This window comes from Calidris pugnax, unplaced genomic scaffold (assembly GCF_001431845.1).
Source record: "Calidris pugnax isolate Ruff unplaced genomic scaffold, ASM143184v1 scaffold470, whole genome shotgun sequence".
NCBI classification, from domain to species: domain Eukaryota; kingdom Metazoa; phylum Chordata; class Aves; order Charadriiformes; family Scolopacidae; genus Calidris; species Calidris pugnax.
Genome location: NW_015092761.1, coordinates 1,066,838 through 1,092,216, shown reverse-complemented (window position 1 = coordinate 1,092,216; position 25,379 = coordinate 1,066,838). Strand labels below are relative to the sequence as shown.

Genomic DNA, 25,379 nt, shown 5'->3' with positions numbered 1-25,379 from the left:
GAAGAATTAGTCTCCTGGTCCCTGTGAAACAGGAGTGGCTTTGGTAGAGGAAGCAAGGAGGGGTGCCATGGAAGGGCTGTCGCTGGACTCAAGAGTTTAGGCATTGATAGCAGGAGGCGGTTGATGCTTGAGGAGCTCCACCATTACATGAGCAATGAGTTCATTAGAAACGTGCACTAGCAGTTGCTTGCTGAGTTGGAAACAAGGACAAGGCGAAGGACCACTGCTGATCAGAACAAAAGGGGATGGGAAGGTGTGAAAAGACAAGTAGGGGCATTCCCAGAAGGTCCCCAAAGGTAACCTACTACAGATGTCACAGGAAAACGAGTGGGTGGTAAGATCCCAAATGCTTTTGAATATCTGAGCATGATGTTGCCTCTCAAGTTGATTTAAGAAAGGATCTAGACACTTCAGCACTTCTGTAAACTTCAACAGGCATCTATCTATATCGTTAGGCACATGAAGTACCTACAAGAGCTTTTCTCAGTCTTTCCTAATGTCAGCAGGATTTGCCTGTTAAGTACTGACTTGCCTTTCTTAATTGGGGCTCAGTTTGAGATGTGAGTTTTTGAAGTTGTTGTTTCTACCTTTACTTCCAAATGAAAGCAGAAACCATAAATGACTACATTTAAGTGTGTGAAACAGAACAACTTGCATCCTTAAACTGTCAATTCCATACACCCATTTGTTTACTTACAATTATCAACAGAGCACTTCATAAATATTTATAAGGAAGCTCCCAAGGCCCAGCTGAGAAAATAAGTATTATCACCATTTACCAGTTGTCAGACTGAAGCACAAGCAGAGACATGACTTGTCCAAATACACCAAGCAGCCTAACATCTCAACCAAGACTGAGCTGTCAGCTTTCCTTCCATCAGAGCCATCACTGCTGCCTCCCCTTCCATCATACTTCCACACTCAGTGGTGCCTCCACCCACCACCCTCATGGGGGTAAACAGTCTAATGATCTCTTTATAGCACCGACTTTAAACTTTCCCCTCGTAGGAAAAGTTGGAAGTATCCTGGTTTTCATGGCAAATGAAGATGGGCAGCATTCCAGTGGTGTTTATTCTCACCAAATTCAGAGCTCTAAGTTTGAACGAGTCATGGGGGCTCCTGGAAAAGTGGAGGGAAGTAGACAACCTTGGAAATGGTTTCATCTGAGCTACCTTGAAATGAAGGTGTACATTCCTTTTCCACTGAATGTGGAAAGCTGGAGTGGCCAGGTGAAAACTTGAGGGCAAACAGGACAAATGAATACCTTCTGCACCAGGCTGAGCCTTATTTATCTGACAGCAAACATAATGGGAGGTTTAGTTATCAGATGAGAGCGCTGAGCTGAGCCCTTCCTTGCTCCCTCCTGTGCCAGGCGCTCAGAGCAGCCTCTGAGAGGCTCCAGGCTGGGTGGCGTTACTGCTTTTACATCATGCTTTCAGGAGTTAAACCATGACCTGAAACTATCCCAGCTTCTTGCCATCCCACTGTTCCTATTTAACTCAACCAAAACCTTGACTCCAGCTCAGAAGAACAAAAGTCTTCTCTGACCTGGTGCCTTCCCCCAGTCCACCACTTTGCTCAGCAGTGCAGATGCTGCTGTTAGCCGCAGGGAAAATTCCATAGCCAAAGAGCCTGGGCACAGTCAGGGGGCCAGCCAATGTAGCAGGGTGTGGAAGGAGGGCTTTCTACCCAGGCACATCTGGAGTTTCCAACAGCAAATTCATAGCACCAGGGGCACCCACAGCAGCTCGCATCTGTCAAGCTATTGCGATCATTTGGGAATGATAAACCTTTCCTGGAGGGCTAGATCTGACAGATGGCTGGTCAGAGGGCTCCCTTGCCTCATGTGTAGTCCCTTCAGAGCTGGGTTGGATTCATCTAACGTCTCATCACAGCAGGTGACATGAGACTGCAGAGGCAAGAGCTGGGCAAGGTTTTACAGTTTGCCCTTTTTTGGTGCTTGGGCTGCAGTGTGAGCATCACATCAGAAATGCAATGGAAACTGTGGCTCTTCCTCCATGATAGCATTTTGGGATCCTTTGGAAGTTGTCAGGTCTCTTTCTGGATTTCAAAAGAGAGTTGTGCAGAATTCTGAGCAGCTTGAACCAATAGCACAGAAGATCCAGAGGCAGGCGATGTGACTCAAGCAGTGTTCAACATTATCACAGGTGTGAGGAACCTGTGGAGTGCAGTGTCCCAGCTTCAAATAGGGATGAAAGAGATAAATGCTGCAAACAGAGCTGATCCTGCTTGTGAAACTGAGAGAAATGCAGTGCCAGAAGGAACTGCCAGCATCTTGTATGAAAATCTGTTGTTTCCTAAAGACAGAAGGAAAAATGTTCACTGTGTCTGAGATGTAAGAGTTTTGGTCCAGACACCTGTTCCAAATGCAAAGTGGTGCAGTCCTGCCATGGGTTTTAAACATGCCCAGTGCTTAGACTCGGACATTGAATTGCTTGACTCCTGGAAAATCTTTGGAAAATCTGTCCCACAGTAAAAGTTTACCAAACACAAGTTCTTCTCTACTTCTAGTGCCATTGGTTAGCATCCAATATTGTAAGGATACTCTGGGACCCCAGGGACAGTTTTCCTGATCGTTGTAGGCTTATTGCACTCTCCAAATCCCAACAGGGGCGCACTGTGACATGTCTGTGCTGGCTCCTGGCCTTTGGGCCGGACACAAAGATGACAATCTCTCTCAGAGCAGGAGATAGTTTTGTTGTATTTCCCAGTGTGTGCTCTTTCTTGGGTTTCCTTCTCAGCACACTGATGCATTTAATACTGACATTCTCCAAACAAAAAAGGCAAGGTTTCCTGCTCAGAACAAGTTGTGACTTCAACAAGCTCTCACCTAAAAGTAGTATAAAAATAACAGAAGGCCAGAATGAAGTGTTTGACTGGCCTGATAGGCTCTCTTATTTTCTTTCTAATGATCAGGCAACTCATTTTTATGCAATTCTAGCCCCAGTTTCCAGCCAGCTTTGCCTGAGATCTCCAAAACTAGAAGCCTGTGCTGAATTAAAGGGCTAGGTCATCTTGATGTCTTCTGGTTCCTCTTATTGTGGGTACAGCACAGAGAGGCAAATCTCATACACCTTCAGCAGCTGACTGTCACTTACACCCAAAACAGATGTAGACAGATATCTCTTGTTTTATTTTACTCATGCTGCTCATTCTCTGTGTAGAGGGGACGTTGATCTGGGGTGACACAGCCTGGGAGCAGTTGCACAGTACCTTGTACTGGGATTTGTCCTTGTCCCTAGTCCTGTTTATGAAGGGAGGCTGCAGTACAAGCTGTGGGACCCTCCAGACATTCTGCCCAGCTGTATTCCACTTCTCTCCTGCTTTGGAGTCCAACTTCCATATGTAGTGTTGCAGGAGCACAAAAAAGCCACAGTACTGCACTGGGTAGAACAAAAAAAAAATAAAAAATCCATGAGGACTAGTGACAGGACACAGATTACCATAAGCCACCCGAGAAATCTTCGGTTTCCTCCTAAAGCATGCCATAACACTAGTGAAAATATTTCCCAAACCAAACTGGAGCCAAAATTGCTTTCCCTTCCAAAGCTTGTTCCTCTGCTTCACTACATGCTCACTATAACTCACCTTTTCAAAAGATATTCAGCAAAAGAGGCCAGGCACAAGCATGCTGGTGGACTGCTTAATCATAAGAGATCATTGTTGGTCATTAACATCACCCCTGTCAGAGCTGTGTCAGAATTGCTGTGTGCATGAAGTTAACAGCCGTAAAACTGTAAAAGCAACAAACAAACAGACAAACAAAAAATGGGGAAGCAGTGGAACAAAAATATAGCTCAGGCTAGACAGTTTAGTGTGCCGTTAGGAACCATCATCAAATCTAGCTTTTTTTAATTAGTATGTGATCTTTTTCATTTTTTAATCCACTCAGGGTTTTCCTCTTCAGGCTTTGCCACATTCTCCCCACTTCAGAACTCCCACCCTGGATAGCAAGTTAATTACATCGAAATCACATCTAAAACCTTTTCAAACACTGGAAAAGGCCAAACTGGTCTACGCTGCAGGGTAAAATCAGAGACCATTTCCATGCCAAGAAAAAGCCAATGACCTAGACTTTGACTATGGAGGGAAAAACACTATGGGTTGCATTTTGCCAGCTGGAAATTGGTGGCCAATACTGTCATTCTGAGGCCTGAGACCCAGCTGTCTTAAAAGACTTTGCAAAGTTGTGCCTTACTTTATTTCTGGTTTCTTATCGTGGTATTCACATGGGACCCAGCGCTGAGAGAGCATCTCATTTTGCCCTGGAGCTCGGGAAGGACTCATTCATGCCGTCCTCCCAGCTGGCAGAACCAGGCTGTGCAGCAGCCAGAGCTCCCAGTCCAAAGGGCTGTGTGTCCCTGAGCAGGTCCAGCAGCTCAGTGTATCGGGAGGCAGCATCACCCCCGGCACCTCCGCCTGTACAGACTGGGAACCAGCAGCTGGCTGCAAACAGGGAGAGTGGGTGAGCGGTGAAGCACCTCATATTCACGGCTTAGCAGCTTCTTATCCTCTCCTACAAGTCTGGGAGCAGTGACTGCAGGCTCTCCTGGACCGTGTGGCTGTGCTTAATTAGCTCAGCAGGTGGGGTAGTTTTGACGTCTCTGTTGGATATTTGTGTGGGAACACACAGACCTGGGTATGTCTGGGCTTGTCCACTTTCCAGCTCAGAAGTAGGACGGCAGGTCCTCTTTCTGTGTCCAGCTGGTTGGGGTAAGAGCAGCAGTGTGGCTGCAGCAGCATAAAGCTCCCAAAGCCTTGTGGGAGGAGAGAGTTTATTGATAAATCAAAGGTGGTTTTGGGAAGCAGGCCTCTGTTTTGCAGTAGGTTGGGCTCCGAGTGACCCACATCAACTCCTCAATCAGACAAACGTTATCACCGATGGTCAGAGACACTCTGACGGGACTGGTATTTGTAAGGCAAATTACTCAGGCAGGAACGTGTCTGCTGCATGCTACAGAAGTGCTGATGTTCTGCTCAGCAGGGAAGTCCTTTTTCTCTGCCACTGCCTTAAGGTGCTCGTTAGCACAGGGACTCTTCTCGACCAGCTACTGCTAATGATCATTAAACAGGACAGGGACAGGATGCTCCATCCTGACACATCATAGAATCACAGAACAGTTTGGGTTGGAAGGGACCTTGAAAGGTCATCTAAGATGTGGTCTCAAAGTGTTAAGTGTAGTCTCATGAGCTTCCTTGTTAGTGTCTCTGGAGCTGATGTCTCCTGTGGCACCAGAGAAAAAGATGGGAACAAAGGCAGCTTCTGCACTGCTTCCCCTGACCCCTTGCTGCTGAATTCCCAGGTGAGGATGCATTAAGTGTTCTCTAAGTAGAACAAGGCTTGTGCATTGGGTCTAAAAAGATCTTTCCTAGTATGTGACAGGCTGCTAAGTACCAGTGCTTTAATCAGCTTGTTTAAGGCAAAATACTTTGATGCATTTTCTTCCATTTCCAGTTATTTTAGGGCTTACCTGGATGGTGATGTTAGGGTAAGAATGTACAGCCCAGAAGATCCCCTCCAGGAGATCCCTTTACATGCACCCCTTCCCACATCCTGAATGTGCCTTCATGAGAGGATCCTGCCAGTCTGGGGGCAGAGACACATTGTCCATCACTTTCCTGCCCATTGACTTTCCTTTAGAGCCACTCATTTAGCCTGTCCCTGGATCAGGGCAGTGCCCTGAGGGCTGCAGCCACCCCCACCACTGTCCCCTGTTGATGGGGGTTACTACTTTAGTGCCTCTGACTTCCTGGACACCTTGGCTCCCAAACCACCTCTCTCCCCACTGTTTCAGAACCCAGCTCCATATAGGACCTACTGGTACATGATATCTGGACATCAATGCTATTCCAGTACTTTAAAATGTAGGATGTGCCTGGAAAAGTCTGCACCTTGTGCTGTTTGCAGCCTGGTGATTACTCATGTTATCATTGAACACCTTCAGTTGTGTGACTCTAAGCAATTTCCAGGACTGAATGGTTTCTTGTGGTCAGGCCCGGTTCCTCCTAACCCCCCCTCTCCCTCACTCTGCTATTTTTTTCCTTAGCCACCCTTTTATGCAATTCCACTACTTTTCTCTGAATGAGTTATTCTTATGACATGGCTCAGAAATGGGCATGGCTGTGGGGACCAGCACTGGTGGAATTGTGCAAGTTTGCAGAATTTCTGTTGAAGTTTGACCTAAGAGCCCCCACTCCCGAATCCCCTTCATATTTAACATCTTGGATAACTCAGTTCTCCCACTGAGAACTGGGATGTGTGGGGCCTCACAGACTCTGCATCAAGCCAGCCCTGGCAGAGATCAGGAGCAGACCCCTTTGGGTTTATCTCCTTGGTAGAGCCTTCTCTTGCAGCCTGTTCTCCCCACGTTGGAAGCCCACAGCTCCCAAGGGCGTTAAAGAGCATCAGCATTGAGATCTGCCGCCTAAGGTCAAGGGTGATAGGCAAACCTGATTCCACTGGAATGGTATCTGGGACAGATCTGAACAGCTCTGGCAATACATCTGTCCCTTGCAAAGGCATTCAGATATCAAAGAATGTTTATCTCTTACCTTAAAGATCAACCTGGAGACAATCACTCCTTAGTATTTTTCCTCCAGCTGAGAAAAAGAAGCCTCTACCTTCCCTTCTGCTAATACCCTTGAAGCATGTGTGCGGTGTGATCAGCCCTCCCTTTGGCCTTAATCATTTTCTCACAGCCTATATAATTAAATTCCATCAGGTATTGCATCTAATTTTTGAGGAGCTCCCAAAGAACAAAAGCCAGTTCAGTCGCAGGCGAACAGAACAAATTAATTAGAAGGGGAATATTAGGCTCTCTCTAAATTAGATCAGCAAATCTCCAGCAGAAGAAGCATAGCTTGACTGGCAATGATGCTGTTCACTTCCCGAGCAGCTGCTCAGTTCCAGAGATTGCATGCAGCATTCAGAGACGTGGCATCGCTAGAAAGTGGATTAGGCTTGGAGCAACCGATGCTAAAAGGCACTCCGGGGCACAATTTCAAAGCACAACAGAGGGAATTGGTGGCCTTGTGTCTCTCATTAAAGACGGTACAAGTTGTGCCATTAGATTGCTTCACTGTACTGTGGGAATGTCTCTCTGTCATATTCCTGCATATCTAACCCCAATAAAGTGGATGCTACTTGAGTGTAGAGCTCTGCATAGTGCTATTTACCAACATTCCTCCCAGCTATGGAGATCTTTATGAGTAAGCACTGGAATTATCATATAAAACCAGATCAAATACCCAGAAGCCACTCTTTATAAGCATTTAAACAAGTAAACAGACAGCACCGGCGCGACTTACAGCTACCTCTAGGAATGTGCAGTCTCGGGGAACTGTCAGCACAGCCTGCTCTGAGGCAACGGGACGAGGATGTGGCTTGTGCTGGGAGCTGTGGAAAGGGACTTCCACACCAAGAGCTGAGTGTGTCCCCAGCTCCTCACCCAGTGTGGAGAGCACCAGCACAGACAGATCCTCCCTTCTCAACTCACACACTGTTATCACCGTGCGGGGCTGGACCACGTAGAGAAAAGAAAAACAAAACAGTCTCCTGTGTCAGCATTAGGTTGATGGTTGCCTCGATGACCTGAAAGGTCCCTTCTAATCTGGGCAGCTCTATGATTCTGTGTATCCTGTTCTCACACGTGGCAGAAATCACAGAATCCCAGACTGGCAGGGGTTGGAAGGGTCCTCTGGAGATCATCTCGTCCAACCTCCTGCCAGAGCAGGGTCACCCAGAGCAGGTCCCACAGGAATGTGTCCAGGTGGATTTTGAATGTATCCAGAGAAGGAGACTCCACCATCTCTCTGGGCAGCCTCTTCCAGGGCTCTGCCACCCTCACAGCAAAAAAGTTCCTCCTCACTTTTAGATGGAAATTCCTGTGTTCCAGTTCGTGTCTATTGCCCCTTGTTCTGTCCCTGGGCATCACTGAAAAAAGACCAGCCCCATCCTCCTGACACCCACCCTTGAAGTATTTCTAAGCATTGATGAGTCTTCTCCAGACTAAAGAAGGTCTCTGGTTCTTAATGCACCTGCAATTCTACCAAACATTCACTTCTCCCCATTTTTTCTGCTGGAGACACCTGCTGAGCTTATGAGCTTTCTCTATGTGTCTGCTCTGTGGACCTGCTGCTGAAGTCTCGAGGCAGGGCCCCTCTCGAGTCTCCAGATGGGCCCCTCCTGTGCAGCTGCCCGTAGTTGAGGTCCTGTGATTTCAGTGCAGTGTTGCTGATGACAGGAGCACAGCAGGAGGGCTGAGAGCCAGCAGTGGAGAGATTAATAAACAGGCAACTACTAATGATGCCCGTATTGAATCCTCTGGCTCACTCCTCTTCCGTTATAAAGAACAGAAAGCAGCAGCAGCATCAGAGTTTCATGACAGACTCATATTAGACCAAGAGTCTGTAGGAACTTGCTGTCCTCCTTGTGCGTAATGTACCGTGTCATTCGCCATTCTCCTTTTACCCAGGCTGTTTTTCTCCATGGCTTTATAAGTGTGATTGAATTTGGAAAAGATCCAGGACAAACAAAGCGTTGGTCTCTCTATAGCCATACCCCGCACGGACAGGAGCAGATTAAAGGTCCTTCTTACATGTTTGAGGACAGCTGAATACCAGTAAGAAAATCAGCCTGGGGGCTCCATGGGAGAAGACAGGATGGGGTGTAGGGAGCAGAGCACCTTTGAGGAGCGTGGTGACACTTGAGGCAGACACATCCCCTGGCACCTGAGCATGGGAACGTTCTGAGCCTGCTGTGAATTCACGGGCTGGGCACACGAGCAGAGAGAGCAGGCGCCTGGAGCCATTTTCCTTTCCTCTACCTTGGAAAAGCAGAGTGCTTCATCAATCGTGCTGCTTAGTCAACCACTGTCTCCCCTCATAAATTCTCCTTGTTTCCATTTCGGATAAGGTTCCTCAGTAAATTGTATGCTATTGCATCTTTCAAATGAAGGCTTTCCCCAATCTTAACAAAAAACCCCCACAAACTCCAAACTTCAATAACAGATGCTCGTTCTTGAATGACAAACAAGTGTTTTTACATCCTCTGCCCTTTCTGTTCCTGGTGATAAGACCAGGCCCTTTAGAAGGTTACTAAGGCTAAGACATGTATACAGTTCTTTCATCTCCTTTTATCCCGTCTCCTAGAGATTTCCTGAGCTCATGAGCTTTAAGGACTCAGTTCTTCAGAGTTAACTGAGACAGCAGCGGGTACATTCCTTTTTACTGCCTTACCCAGAAGAAAAAATTAGTCACCATCATCCTTTTCCCCTGAAAGTCATTGCACAATGTGCAGGCTGCAGTGTTAATGTACATGTGGACCATGTATTTCTAAAAATTCGGTTTGTTGAGAAGTAACTTCATAAGCCAAATGCATTTGGGGACTGTATCTGAAGTTTTGTAGCTTCTTTAATTCAAGAAGATTATTGTAAATGCAGACATTTCAAACATTTCTGAAATTAATATCTTCATATCAAATTAAAACTGCTGTTTTAAAGTCAGTTAAGCATGCAAGCATAAACCAGTTTCAATTAGTTATCTCAAGAGGTGTTATTACTTGGAAATTAGGGGCTGAAGTTGCAGAAGTCCATGCAGCACAAAATCCCAACACAAGACTAAAAAGTCTTGCAGTTTAATTCAAAGATTTAATTCAAAACTTTCCATTTTCAGAATAATTTTGTAAGAACGTATTCAGCTCCTTTGCAGAAGTGGGTTTCTCTAGTGTATAGGTTCTTGACATACTTTTCTGAGCACCTGTTGTCACAGAGCAGTACCTCTTTCCTACTGCTTCCTCTTGCAAAATCAGATTATAGAGAATTGTAAAAGCACTCGACACTTCCCTCAGGTTACTTTTCCATGCAGGTAGTTGCTGCTGTTCCTGTAGACAGACTGTGAAAGTCTGGTTCAAGAAAAGAGGGGCTGTAGGAAATACAGCACAAGAGAGGCCCTAACTGCATAACTGTGGCTGGAAGTGGAGATGCCCACTGTGATCTTCAAGAAAAAATGAGGAAAAGCATCCATACTGTCAGAGAATCACAGAATTGCAGGGGTTGGAAGGGACTTCTGGAGATCATCTCGTCCAACCCCCTGCCAGAAGAGGGTCACCCAGAAGCAGGTTGCACAGCAATGTATCCAGACAGGGTTTTAACATCTCCAGAGATGGAGACTCCACTACCTCTCTGGGCAGCCTCTTCCAGGGCTCTGGCACCCTCACAGGAAAGAAATTCCTCCTCAGGTTCATATGGGACTTCCTATGTTCAAGTTTGTGCCCATTACCTCTTTTCCTGTCCCTGGGCACCACTGAAAAAACACCGGCCTCATCTTCCTGACACCTACCCTTTAAGTATTTATAAGTATTGATCAGATCCCCTCTCAGTCTTCTCTTCTCCAGGCTGAAGAGCCCCAGGTCTCTCAGCCTTTCCTCAGTAGAGAGATGCTCCAGGCCCCTCATCTTTGTAGCCTCCGCTGGACTTTTTCCAGTAGGTCCTTGTCCTTCTTGAACTGCGGGGCCCAGAACTGGACACAGTACTCCAGATGAGACCTCACCAGGGCAGAGTAGAGGGGGAGGATGATGTCCCTCAACCTGCTGGCCCACTCTTTTTATTGCACCCCAGGATGCCATTGGCCTTCTTGGCCACAAGGACACATTGCTGGCTCATGGTCAACCTGTTGTCCACCAGGACTCCCAGGTCTTTTTCCTCAGAGCTGCTCTCCAGCAGGTCAGCCTCCAGCCTGTACTGGTCCATGGGGCAGCACCCTACACTTGCCCCTGCTGAATTTCATCAGGTTCCTCTCTGTCCAACTCTCCAGCCTGTCCATGTCTCTCTGGATGGTGGCATAGCCTTTTAGTATGTCAGCAACCCCTCCCATTTTTGTGTCATCAGCAAACTCTGTCCCCTCATCCAGGTCATTGATGAATATGTTGAACACAACTGGACCCAGTACTGACCCCTGGGGAAAACCACTGGCTACAGGCCTCCAACTAGACTCTGTGCTGCTGATCACAACCCTCTGAGCTCTGCTATTGAGCCAGTTCTCCATCCACCTCACTGTCCACTCATCTAACCCAAGCAAATGTCCATTTCTGTCTTGTTCATACCCTGGCCACTGAAAGGAAGCCAAGACCCTCTAGAGAATGAATGTGAAAAATTGTAGAAATAATTATATAAATTATAATAATAATTAATAATAAATAAATTATAATAATAATTAATATATAATAATAATCACTGCAGAAGCAGTGGTCCCAGGTCAGAATGGGACCCTAAATCAGGAGGACAGCTATGCCTAAGCTCTTCTTTGAGCCCTTGGTTATTCACCACTGCAGGTGTTGCCATCAGTCCTCCATTATTTCTAATCTATACATAAATTACTAGTGCATGTGAGTTGTCCTCAGGAAGCAGAGATTCATCCCTTCATCTTAACACAGCGAAATATCTAACTCCTGAGTAGTTCCAGCATCCAGGTCACTTGAAGTGCCCTGGGGTACCTGAAGTTACCTAAGGTCAATTGGGGCTCACTGTGAAAGCTCTGCCACCTCTGTTGGTCACCTCAATCAAAAGGAGAGCACAAGATGCATTATTTGAAGCTACGGCTTCCTAATAACACCAATTTATTGCAAGAAGCTTGAAGGTATAGTAACTTCAGTGCTTGGTGCTGCACCAACGCAAACTCTGAGGGTTATGGAGCCTTTACTTGCCCCACAGTGCTGGGGAGAACCCACGCGCCGTGAAATTTAACCCTGTTACAGGGAAAGCAGCCAAGATATTTCTGAGATAACTAATTAAGATGGTTTCTCTAAACGTGTCAACCAAAAGACTTTATGTACATCCAAGCTGGCATTTTCTCTGACTGGAAACTTTTTAATTTCTTCCATGCTGATCTGCGAATTAGTGCTGGGAGGAGGGAAACAGATTTATGATCACACTTTGTAGAATCAGCATTACACTCAAAATCCTACAGAGCTAAAGGCACCTCACCTCGTATTTGGAGCTGGAAGTGTGTTGTTAGTTATTTAATGCTTTAACACACTAATCAAAACGCAAGGTGTAGTTACAACAGTACTAGTGCAAATAGTTCAAATTAATACAGAAAGTCTCGTTTGTTCTGCCATTAAAATAGTTATGTAAAACTTAACTAATACTCACCTTGTGTCTCTGGTGTTCTGCTCAGTCTTCCCATGTCTCTCTAGTTGGGTCATCAATTTGTCACTGGGGGCAACCTGGCTTTGTCAGGCTCTTACCACAGGCTGGTCCCAGAGTAGGTGGCAGTCGCTGTGTCACTATCACAGCTCAAACATGCCAAAAGCAGCTCAGGTCCAGGCAAGCCCAGACCCCACACTGTCAGGTCAGTGCAAACCCTGGGGATTTTCCCTGGTAATAGCAAAAGTCGTATTTATTGGGCTGCAACAGCAACACTCCTTAGACACTGAAGGGCAAATGCCCAGAAGTCAGCAGAGCCAGGCATTTACACCAGCCACCACCAGGTCCATGATGCTAAAGAAAGACAGTGGAGATGGTGGTTGGTTGGATGATGGTGCCTCTCCCACTGTCTGTTCTGTCACAGCCAAGCAACTGCTGTCGAGTAGGTGGAAATGGGGAGGATTGCCAAAGACCAGCCATCTCCCAAGGGACAAGCAGAGGTTCATGCCTGAGAGAGATGCAGTCCTTCCTCAGGTGGGATGGGGTTTAACTTCTGGGTGTCACCAAATTCCCCTGGTTCACAGCATGAAGGGATCTGGGGACAATGACACTCACTGCATAATGTCAACACTCACTTATTGGTGCAACACGGATAAAGGATGGACTGTCAGTCCCAGCTGGCCAGGACCAGAAAATCCACAGTCTGGTGTTTAGGTGCTTGCCAGGCAGGAAGAGGCATGACTTTGGGTGCTTGTTGGAGAGGAGAGAAATCGAGGGCTGGGAGAGCAGGCTAACCACTAAACTAGATAAAGCTGTACACACGTTACTGGGAAAGCCTGCAGCGTTTAATCGTGACTGATATTCTCTGTATAGAATAGTTTAAATCAACCTGCAGTAATTGTTTCCTTACTATGGAATTCAGCAGGATGATAAAAAAATCCTCAGTCTCTGTTTCTCTGGGAGTGTGTTACATGGTAAGCATGAATGTGTGAGTACTAGGGACAAGTGATTCATGATCTGGTAGGAAAAAAAAAAAAAAAAAAAACCACCAGAAGGAAACTCTCTCCCCTCCTGAGTCATAGAAAACATGAGTTCCTGTGTCATCAATCATAGAATCACAGAATAGTTAGAGTTGGAAGGGACCTTAAAGATCATCGACTGCCAACCCCCCTACCCTGGGCACAAAGCCCCCTCCAACCTGGCCTTGAACCCCTCCAGGGATGGGGCAGCCACAGCTTCTCTGGGCAACCTGGGCCAGGCTCTCACCACCCTCACAGCAAACAATTTCTTCCCCACATCTCATCTCAATCTCCCCTCTTCCAGTTTAACCACTTCCCCCTCCTCCTATGGCTCCCCTCCCTGATCCAGAGTCCCTCCCCATCTCTCCTGGAGCCCCTTGAGGGACTGGAAGGGGCTCTAAGGTCTCCCCGGAGCCTTCTCTTCTCCAGGCTGAACCCCCCCAACTCTCTCAGCCTGTCCTCACAGCAGAGGGGCTCCAGATAGTACAGCTATGACTAGCTGTACAATTATAGGTTGTGCTTAAGGACACGGAAGAAAGATTAAGGGTTGATTTGTCATTAATTTTTGACAGCCTAAGCTGCGAGGATCCCCTTGATATGTGGCTGCCCGGGGGCATGTCCTTGGATGCTGGTCGTGCCTCCTGCTCAGCTCGGGTCTGGTCTAACAGCAGCTCTGTGTTGGAGCTGTAAGGTCACTGTGGCAAGTGCAGAGGTGTCACAACCCAGCTCCCCCTAATACCCATGGGAACAACCAGTTTTTACTCACACTGGGCTTTGAGGTATCTGAGACTCCTTTGAAGGGGAGCTCCAAGACTGTTTGGTTTCTTGTAGGTTTGGTAGTGGCTTTCTTGTACTCACTGGGCAAGGAGTGCAACTGGGTGGATTTTCTACAGAGGCAGCATCCAGTCTTGATTTGCTTGTGCTTTCTCGGGTTTTTACTTGATGGCATTGCTATAGATTGCACTCATGCAGTGCTGGGTTAATGGTTGGACTTGTTGAGCTTAAAGGTCTCTTCCAACCACAACGATTCCATGATTCTATTCTATGATGAAAAGGGATTCTTATGTCCTCAGCCCTTCCTTCTTTCCTTCCTTGCAAAGGGGAACAGCTTCATCATGGGGAATGGAGGGTACAGTAATCTGGGAAGCCTGTTTGTGTGAGCCCCTGGTCCCTGACTGCATCCACAGGTTCTCTTCCCTTGCTGCACTGCAGAGGAGAGGAATGTCCTCTCTTGGCTTTCAGGGGCTTAAATGTTTGCTCTTTGTGGAGCTTCAGGACGTGTGTGTGTAAGTTGGTGGAGCTGTATGTTGATGAGGAGCAGCCCGTGGGAGCAGAGCTGTTTCCTGCACAAATCAGGTACTTGCACATGCATTTGGAGCCTTGGAAAGGTTTTGTACTTCATTTTCCTATCAATTTAATCCTCTCTCTTTGAAACTGTTTTTATTTAGACATCTCAGTAAAATATGAACTCATCACTGTATTTTTCCCATGCCCAATAACATGTTGCTGGGGAGACCCTCTAGCATAACAGTCCTAACAGTTTTAGTTTCATATAGTCATTTATTTTAAGTTAACAGAACCTAAGAATGATGTTTCCTGCAGCCTCTTACAGCTCGTTACAGCTTGCAGGGGGGTTGCAAAATCCAGGACAACTGCTGTAGTTAAGAGCTAACTAATTAATAAAAGGAGATGTTTCCTCGGTCACTTATGAGGAAAGCCAGCAGAGCTTTTACCTTCACTTTCTACATCTTTTCTAATGCCAGAAAATTACATGCATATGATCTGGACTCGGGTGTCTCACTGTGCTGGATTGGGCTTGGTCTGCTGGGCAGCCAGTGGGCATATTCTTGGCAAGGTTACGAGTCTGGACAGACACAAACCCCGTGCCAGGGAACTGTTCCTCATTCTTGCCATGTCGTGGGAAGCCTTCCAGTATGCGTCATTTTCCATAAACCCCAGTTCCTGGCCAATAATTTTACTTGAGAGCTCCAGTATTCAGTTGTGAATAGTAAGTTTTTACCTGTCCTGGCTGCAAAGAAGACTGGAAGATGTGATGCAAATGCACTCTGAAAGCTGATAATGCAGAAGTCAAATCAAAAGGAAAATAAAATAAATCAAAGGAAATACATCAAAAGGAAAAACAAGGATCTCCCAGTTTTCAAGTTGGAATGATCCTATTGTTCTGTTTTGAACCCGAAGTTCCTCCTCAGCTTGGAAGCAATCCTGGCCTAAGTTTTTACCATATTTTTTGATGCACTGGGCAGTCAGTTTTGCCAGAGCTTTAGGCTTGCTGAAGCCCAGGCCAGACGGGCAGGCAAGCCCCAGTGACCCAGAACTGCCTAACTTTTGATGGGCAAGGCTTGGCTCTGCTCAGATGAGGCACCCATTCTCTTTGAGAAACATTGCAGGAGCCTTGGGGACCACAGAGACCCTGACCTGGAAGACCATTCATGGGCAGTGAGCCTGGCGAGGAGATGGAGAAAGCCATGGCCTGTAATTTGTCCAGCGGTCTGTGGCCAGGTGGCCCCTTGGGGGCTGATTTCACAGAATCACTGAATCACTGAATCTTCACGGTTGGAAAGGACCTCTGAGATCACCGAGTCCAACCATACACACACACAAAAAAAAGCTCCCCAATCTCAGGCACTAGCGCATGCCCTGAAGTGCCACATCTACACGTTTCTTTAATACCTCCAGGGATGGTGACTCAACCATCTCCCTGGGCAGGCTGTTCCAGTGCCTGACCACCGTCTCAGGAAAGTAATTCTTCCCAATATCCAATCTAAACCTTCCCTGCCACAACTTCAGACCATTTCCTCTGGTCCTGTCATTATTCCCTTGGGAGAAGAGGACATTTCAGCAGGGTCTCTGTGGTCAGGAGTCACATGGGATGGAGAACAAGAGGGATGAAACAGGGAAGGATTTGACACAGACTTAGCACAAGGAAAAAGGAGATAAAGAAAGAAGAGGCAGTTATTTTGAGATGGAGTGAAATTATGGGTAGGTTGTCACATTATTAGGGCAGGGTGGGTGGAACTCAGCTCTCCTTGGCCACCAGTGTGATTTAAGGTAAGGAATATCTGTAGGGCATAGAAAACTCTATTATTCTCTGCACTGATTTGGACTACATCTTGTCCATGTCTGCCTGCACTATGCTGACAGCTCATGCTAATTACTACTGAACTCTTTCCAGCCACCTTTTTTTTTCTTTGGTACATTTGCATGCTCAGGATAGACAGTGATCCCAGAACCATGGTATTAAACCAGGAAAAAACCCACTGCGGTGACCCTTACTGTGCCTTTATTCTGACAAGCGTGAGAGGTGCCAGCTGTCTTCTGTTGGTTTGGGGTTTTTTTTTTAGCAAAATGGTAATGTTTCAGTGATGTCCCTTGGGTGCTCCTTGTTATGATTGCAGTCTCTGCTAATCTGCACCCCGTGCTGTGGTAAAACGCCAAGATGCCTGACCTGCCTGCAGACACTTCCCTCAGTGGTGTAGCCCACAACCACGTCTAACACCCACCAATTTCTGCAATTAGGCATCCCCCAAGCAGGGATTGTTTGTGCAGTTGCTGGCTGCCCTGGGCAGCTCTGGCCCCAAGAATTCCTGTCCTTTGGGTCTGGAGCCGAGCATTGTGCATTGTGTTTGACAGGACAGACAGAGGGATGCAGAACACTCTGCCCCGTGCTCAGCAAACACCTTACACCCCTTTTGGCAGTTTGTGCCCTTTGTCTCTGTCTGTTGATATGTGTAAAATAGCTCCAAAAGAATCACTCCTGCAGAAATGAGCCACATTAGAGGCAGATAGACTGTGGGGGGTTTTATCCCTCCTAAAACGGACTTTTTTTCCCCACAAAGATCTGTCTGAGAGTGTGGTTTGTGAGGAATAATGTCATGAGTTTGGATACGGGGACACCACTCTGGGTGTAGGGTTTTTTTCCGAGGAAATTGGTGACAAGATTGAGGTCAGAATCCCAGAGTGTCTCATGCAAAAGGCTGTCCAGCTCCGTCGCCGTCTGCCCTTCTCGGGGTGATGTAAGCCGTGCTCGGTAATAACGTTTCCGAGAGGTGGATAGCAGCATTTTAGTTCAGCTCTAATAATTCTGTTAAATCAGAGCTGGGGTTGTAATTGCTGTTTGTGACTGAGTTTGTTCCATATGTGTGTTATGCAGGATGCCATTGTAATGAAATGTTCCCTCTCTGAGCTGTATGCCCTAAAGATTATGCCTTTATTGTGTGCCAGGCAAAACACTCATCTACTCTCTGCCTTTGCTGTGCCTTACAACCAAAGGAGAGGGGAAAAAAAAAGTCATGTTTCACCTTGTTTCAATTTATTCTGGAAATTTTAAGTGGTGTAAGTGTTAGTTGTCATTTGCTTTAGTAACACAGAGCCTTGCTGGAGTCCTGTTCTTTTTTTTTAATGAAAAAGCCTGTGAGCTTGTGTGCATCTGAGGGTTTACATGCATTAGAGCACAGGGGGATGAGTGCAAATGGGAACAGGGAGTGAGAGAGCAGGAGAAGCCTCTTCCAGGGAGTCAGACACAGTGCTTGGATGCCACATTTTAAATTTTACCCTAACCATGGGAAATAGAGATGCAAAAGCTTTAGAGAAATACTGTATTAAGAGATAGCATGATGGTTGCTTTGCTTTGGAAGCAGTGCATGCTGTGAGACTCCCTTGTAACCAAATCTGGCACTTTTCATTCAGAGATGGCCCTGGGCTCTGCAAACAGGGACACAGAGGTGCCAGGAGGGGACACAGCTGCTCTGCTGGCCAGCTGGGTGGTGGTCGGACAATGACCCTGGTGGTGATCTTCCACAGCTACCAGGCAGCCCCAGAGAGAGTTAGCTGGGTAGGACACCTGGATATGGAAAACTGGCAGACGGCAGCTAATTTCACCCAAAGTGGGAGCTATAAAAGTGGGAAAGTGCATGCTGGGAGCCTGGGGACATGAGTGTGCCGAGCAGTGCCGCCTTGACTCTCTCACTACACTGACCTGCTGCTATTGCTCAATGTGACTTCTTTTAGGTCTCTGGTGCTGCCTCTGGGTCCTGGGTTTCAGCTCCCTGGTGGCTGCATCCCATGAAATGTCTTGTGTGTGCTCCCAGGGCAATGCATCACCAGAAGGCAGCTTTGCTCTGATCTCACATGGAGACAAGTGTTAGAACAAGAGGAAATGGCCTCAAGTTGCATCATGCAAAGTTTACATTGGTTATTAGGGAAAATTTCCACACCAAAATGATTGTCAAACCTTGGAACAGGCTGCCCAGTAGTGGAATTAGTAGTGGAATTGCCATCCCTGGAGGTATTTAAAAGACAGGTAAACATGGTGCTGAGGGACATGGGTTAGTGGTGGAGTTGGCAGTGTTCAATTGATGGTTGGACTCGATCTGAAAGGTCCCTTCCAAACCAGATAATCCTATGATTCTATGAATTCTATGGGGGAGGAGGGAGATCAATGGAAACAATGCATCTAGATGGCAGGTACAAGATAGCCATCAAACTGTCCCCCACCTCATTCACACAGCCCATCTAGCCCAGAGATCTCCATTTTATTGTGTGCTTGGGGTTCTGCAAGAGCTGGGTGCCTCCACCCTTGTCCCTGAGGGCAGCCCTGCCAAGGGCCAGTGCAGCTCCCAGCACCGGGAAGGGCTCCAGGGAACCTTGCAGGGTTTCTGAAAGGTCCTTTCTGTCTGGAATGGCAGTGTTGGTTTGGTTGGGTGTTTACTGGCAATAAAAATCCCAAAACTCTGAAACAAGATGAAAATCAGTTCATTTGTGCTTGTTTTTCAAGGAATTAGGCCATTTTTATCTCCCTCACCACAGAGCAGAAGGAAACACCCAGCTTCAGCCTATTAAAAGTGAACACGTTGGGTGAGTTCTGGGGCTCCTTCTTAGCCCACGGGATAGGCACCTTCATCAGCTGCTCAGCTCGTGGCCAAATTGACCCTTGATCTTCATTAGCTCTGCTGTGGCTACTGGACACATGCATTTTGGCAAGGTATAAGGGACCATTCAATGCCAGCGTGAAACATCTCAGTCAAGAAGTGATTATGAAAAAGTGTCTTTGAAAACAGCACCTGAGCTTGGCCCACCAGCAGCCCCCAAGGCGCTTCTAAAAGTAAAAGCTTTATACCAGTATTTTTACACTGCAAAGCCAAGAGAAATGATCACAAGTCAGCAGGAATAAAAAAAAAGCATATAAAACAAACACAGCATCCTATAATGTATCTGTAAAAAAGGCAAAACTCATTCTACTTGAGAAATTCAAGTTTCTTGTGGGAAAACATAACTCCTGTTCAAATGCTAATGGGTTGTTAACACAGGAATGTTTTAATTTAACTACTATAAGAAGGGGCAGAGGAAGGTTCAGAGAGCAAATGGCTGATGAACAGTCTTCAATCTGCCAGTAAATATTTGCTTTATTTTTTTTTATATATACACTTCCCCTTCTTGATCTCTCTCTTGAACAGATCCTCCAAAGGGACATATAAAAAACAGCTGATTTCAGCTAGAGGTAATAGCACATATTTGTGTGGGTTTTTTTATCCTTGTTTAAAATGGCAAATTTATAGCACTGGTAGAGTGGCAGTCACCAAGAGCAGCTGGCCCTGAGAGCACAGAAATTGACAGTATATGAGTGAAAATTGGCTTACTGGAAAGAAAAAAGGCAGCACATTTTAGAAAAGTGATAGAGAGAAAGAAAGCAAATTGGGCGTTGCAGCCACAAACCACGTCTGCAGGCTTCTCAGGACAAGAACAAGTATCTCATGAAGCAAGAATGTATTTCCAGGGACTCAGAGGCAAAGGTCTGCCACCCTTGTCCAGGAACACAGCAGCCAGAGCTAGGTAGGAAGAGAGAAGAGAGCAAGATCCCATGATCTTTCCCGTGGAAGCAGAAAATCCTTCTCTCTTTTTTCTGGAAACTCTCTTTTCAGCCAACTGAGATGCCTCCAAATATGAAGGTTTTTGCTACTACCTCGCATTACTGTAAGTGCAAGAAGAAAACTGTCTTGCTGCTAACACTTTGAAACCTGTAGAAACACTTTATATGTGTTTTGAGATGTTTACAAGGAGCACTTGATTGACCTTGACCAGAAAAAAATATGTGAGGGAAGGGAGTGGGCTGCTTCTTCTATTAGATAGGAATAGACATTTGTCAGAAGTCTCAGTATCTTCTGCCTGCCATCTGTGGGCCTCCTCTGAGGATCTCCAACATGCTCATGCCATGGCAAAGTCTGTGCCAGGCTCTTCTGGCCAGATGGTTGCTGGTGTCTTCCCTGAACAGGGAGTGGGGTTTGGAGCCTTCTCAGATCCATTGCAGGACAAAACTGCGGGACGTTTGGGGACAGTTTATACCTTGGTGGGGGGTGCTTTCCATCAGTGAATTCATCTGTAAGGTGGACTCTGGTGACAGCAGTAATGACCTGTGAAATCAGGAGCAGCCACCGTGATACTGGGGTGAGAATGACTGGCTGAAAAGGAAAAAAAGAAGAGTTTGCGAACTGATGAGATTTCATAGTCTCTGTTCCTGTTAGTTCTCACGGACAGTCTGAAAGTGTATGAGAACAAATGGCATTTGGCCTCAGTGTTTGAAAAATAGTAAAGGGCTGTAGCATCTGTCAGAGGCAACAGGAACCAGCCAGGACATGGCCCCCAGCTGCATTTCCACCTGCATCCCCAATGCCCTCTTGGCCCTCCCTGTAGCTCCTGGCTCAGATCTCCTGCTGGACCATCTCTCCTGCTGGACTTCCAGCCACCTTGCCTCAGAGGAACAGGGAAGCATCATGGGCTTGTGCAGAAAGACACAGAGGACATGGAGACTTAACAGGGAAAGAGCGGTGTCCCTGGCCCCTGAGGCTGCCTTACTTCCCTCCCCCCTCAACTATCTTATCTTTGACTCTTTCTAAAATAAAAGGAATAGAAAAATTAACAACATGCAAATGGGATGAGATAATAAAGAGCATCTGAAAAATTATCTGTGTCCTCCTTTCAGAGCTCTGCATGGTAAAAGGGAGGCAGAAGGCTTTTTTCTTTATTTTAATGTATTAAAATATTAAAAAGCTGGGTGTCTCCTGAACTCTGTTGTCATGGACTGAGAAAGCTCCTACGAAGTGTTCTGCGGAAGACTATTGCACTTTAGAAGCTATCCAGGGATGCCATTCAAGGACGAGAGCAAATCAAAGCTAAACAACAAAGTTTGCTATCCTACTGTCACCGGGGACTTGGGTCCAGCCTGGCCCAGAGTGAAATTTGCACCTTTGCTTTTGTGCTGAGGCAAAGTCTCTACCAAGGAGACCTGAATGCTCTCAGGGGTATGGCTGGAATCAAGAAAAATCAAAGCCACATCGCTTCTGATTTTCTTTAGCTCCTTAGTCTTAAAGGTTTATGTGAGCCCAGGTCCTTGGGAGTGCTGCTCCTGGCAAACCTGAACCTGAGCCAGGGATGGTCAGATTTCCCAGAGACTGGGGTGTTTGGTTTGGCATGTTAGTGGATCCCCTATCGGGGGGATTCTTCATTCCTTGGCAGTTGTCAAAATATGCAATTGTTCTTCTTTGTAATTCTTTGCCAAGAAAGCAGTAAGACTTTGATGCAGCTATAGCAACGGCTTTGAGCAACCTGCTCTAGTGGGAGGTGTCCCTGCCCATGGCAGGGCAGTTGGAACTCAATGGTCTTTGAGGTCCCTTCCAACCCAAACCATTCTATGATTCTGTGATTTACTCTCTCTGCTCTTTGAAACAGATTAGTGTCCCTCTCTTGGCAGCATGTGAGTCCCTGGCTGTGACTGGTTTATATTGTGGTAGTGCTTAAAGGTCACAGGTTGAAGATGGGAACCATGATTCATGGATGGGCATTTTATATTTACTACCTTCCTTTATAGCCTCTGCTTGCCATTAATAATGTAACCATGTGGTGGGTCCTTGGTACTCATATGAGGGTGACAGTGGGGCTGTGTAGCATATAAATGTGTATATACACATGCACATTGAATTAAGGTTTGATGTTTTCTTTTCCTTGACAGGTCACTATGGAAAGGATATTTATCGAAGTGGAGGGCCAGATCTTCATAATTTCATCTCCTCCGGGTTTGTCACATTAGGAAGAGGACACACGAAGGGTACAGTGGAAACAATTTTTTGCTAAATAAAAAAGATTGTTTTAAATAAAAAAAAAGCTATAATGCAGAAGCTGGGTTCTAAGTGCTATGAGGTAACAGTATTGGACTGCAGTCAGTAGATTGAGTCTAGCACATACTGCTGCATGTAAAATACTGTGCTCCTGGCAGAACCTTTTAAATCCTAGCAAGGGAGACGGTGGGAGAGCATAGGGTCGGACAGCCGGGCTCCAGGCTCCGCTCTGACTTTGCAGTTCAACATTTTATACTGCTTTGTGTGTTCCTGGGTGCATGGTCACGAACCACCATTGTGCTGCTGTACTTCTAAAGGGGCAGGGAGGGAGCGTAACGCTGTCCCCGGGCAGGCAGGTAATGCTGCAAGAGTGTGTTTATGGATTTCTTTTGTTTGACTTCTGGGCTTTTTTTTGGGGGGGTGGGTATTATGAATATTTTATAAAATTATTTCTTTTTAGGTCCGAAAACATATATTTTATGTGTTCATATAATGTGATATAATGTACAAACATGAAAACACGAAAATATACATATACTGCTCTGTGTACGTTCTGTGTATATGTACTGTATATAAAATATATGTTGAGACACAGTTGTAGCTATATTAGATAAGTAACCGTATATCCCAGGAGTTGTGGTGACACAAAAGCTGTGAGATCTGACTCACGGTAGCAGGTCACCAAAACCCCAGGTGAATGTTTGTTTTATGACGCTGTTGCCTGTTTGGTGAGTTTTTTATAGCGTACGGTGAGACTTGTGTTTGGAGCATCTTTCTGTTGGGACCCACGCCCTGGGCGAGCCGCGCTGGCGGTGGGTGCCACACGGGGAGCCATGCCAGTGCTCGTCTGGTTTTGTGTCCTCCTGACGTCTGAGACTGCTGTACATTCCTATAGACGCAATGTATGTGGAGATACCTATATAGCCACAATGTACTGTATGTGGAGATGTGTCCATGTGCTCACCTGGTGGAACTCACCTGTGTTGTTTCTGTGGATGACCGTGACTCACAAATTATTAAAAGACCTTTATTATTTTTTTTTTTTTCGTACTTTTCCTGCACTTTTTCAAATTCTCCACGAGTGTCATCCAAAGCAGTGTTGGTCCTGTAGAACTGTCAGAGAAGAAACAAATATATGTATATTGTCTGTGTATGTCTGTGTGTGCTTAAATAAAGTTTACTGAGGCTGAGGCAGCACCCGTGGGACTTGTAATACAATACCCGGCAATTCCAGGCACTGCACCTCTGGAGGAAAGCAGAGAAAACCACCACGGACCTTCAGGTGGGCTGGGAACTGAAATGGTTCAAGGAAGGACCCGTGGATGGCATTTCACACAAGGTCTCCCTTTCCCCTCCCCCTCCAGAAGGAGTTTTGCAGTCATGTCATATCACATCAGGCCTGACAGTATATTTAGGGTGAGATGGAGAGTGTGCCCCAGTAGAGGCCTGGTCTACAGAGTGGTGTGTCCTGGTAGCCTTCATCAAGGACATGGACAGCCTCGGGCAGGGCCCTAAAACCTGCCTCTTTGTCTCAGACATTTGAGTTACCTCCAAGCAGTTTTCTGTACAATACACATTTCCCAGTTCCTTCCCGGATAAGAATAAAATCTGCTTTTCTTTAGCTGAAAAGTCTCAGGGGCTCTGTTCTTCTGAAAATGGGCTGGTGATTTTCACGCCTTTCCCACTGGCTTTGCTGGAAGCCCCACAGAGCACATTTCCTATCCCTGGGAAGGTGGGAGAATGGGCAGTGGGAGTCCAGACTGTTCATGTACCACCTCTTCCAACAGCCATCAGATAGTGTGGTGCTTTCCAAAGTGGATAAAAGGCTTTTATTATCTGAAGAAATCCAACTATCTTGGTTGTCTATGGACATAAAAGAATGGATTTGCCTTTGAATTTACTTTTCAACTACCTGTAAATTTAAATGTTATTTGAACAGTACCATAATGTTAATGTCTAACTTCTTTGTGGTAAATTCACTCTCCCACTTCTGGCTGGTGCGAGTGATTGACACCTCCATGCATTCTCCAGGCAAACCGCCCTCTTTGCTTCTGCAAATGCCTAGATTTGTCTTTGTCTGCGACATGATTTTGTTGCCTATTTGTGCTGTGAAAGCAGGGACTTCAGCTGTAACAAATACCTTAGGGGTGCTTTCATTAGGATTGTGCCCTATATCATTTGGTTTTTTCTGGAATTATTGCATGATAGAAGATTTCCTGTGTTCAGTTTGAACTGGGAACCCAGTTGGACATGTAGACAGGAGAGAGAAGTGCTCCAGCAAGGGTGACAGTCCCCACCTCAGCTGAGCAGTTTTGTGCTCAGATTTCAGTTCAAGTGCACGTGTTAAAATCTCCCCCTCAACTACCGCCAGCCAAATAACCTCGCTCTGCCTTGTTGTACCACCACCACGGACAAGGGGTTTGCTTTTAGACTGAACAAAGCCCATGAAGTTTATCTCAATATTTCTTTGCACTGGGGGACACATTTTTGGTGTTTTCTCCACTGTCTTCTGTGTTGTGGCAGGACTCCAAGTGCTGAGTAATATTTAAGAGCTAATCTATTTTGGGCAAAAGACAAAGATGTGAGACATGCCAAACTACCACGGATACCAAATCAGCATATTCACATGTCTAACATCCATAGGCTCCTGCAAGATTGTGATTTATGATTCTTATATGACACTCCATTGGGCAATATATCACTGCCTGGCATTTAAGTCTATAAAATCACTGCATAGTGTGTTCTTCAAACCATGGTAAAAGACTTCACTGAAGGTCTGTCAAGATGATCCAGGAATGAATCCAAGGTCTTTAGGCCACAGAGATTCTCCATGGGGAGACACAGTGCAGGGCTGGTCTCATCTAATGTTAGGCAGCTAGAAATCAGGCATTTTCTTCTGAGGTAGTAGCCTTCAGTTCCATGTAGGGACACCTGGGAGACACCAGCACCTCTAAATGAGTCGTCACTGGATGGGGATGAGGCACCTCCTTCCAATAAGAGACAGACAGGGGGGTCAGGTCTTCTAGCCATCAGAAGAAGGCAGATGAGTCCTGCCTGCACTTGTCTCA

The 25,379-nt window shown here is 46.3% G+C and overlaps 1 protein-coding gene across 1 annotated transcript in view; it reads left to right on the top strand.

Moving 5' to 3' along the window:
* SHISA6 (shisa family member 6) overlaps window positions 1-25,379 on the top strand; it is a 285,033-nt gene that overhangs the window by 48,268 nt on the left and 211,386 nt on the right. The window contains exon 4 of the mRNA XM_014962652.1: window positions 22,206-22,301. Coding sequence (XP_014818138.1) covers window positions 22,206-22,301 — 96 coding nt within the window. The remainder of the gene's footprint in view (window positions 1-22,205; window positions 22,302-25,379) is intronic.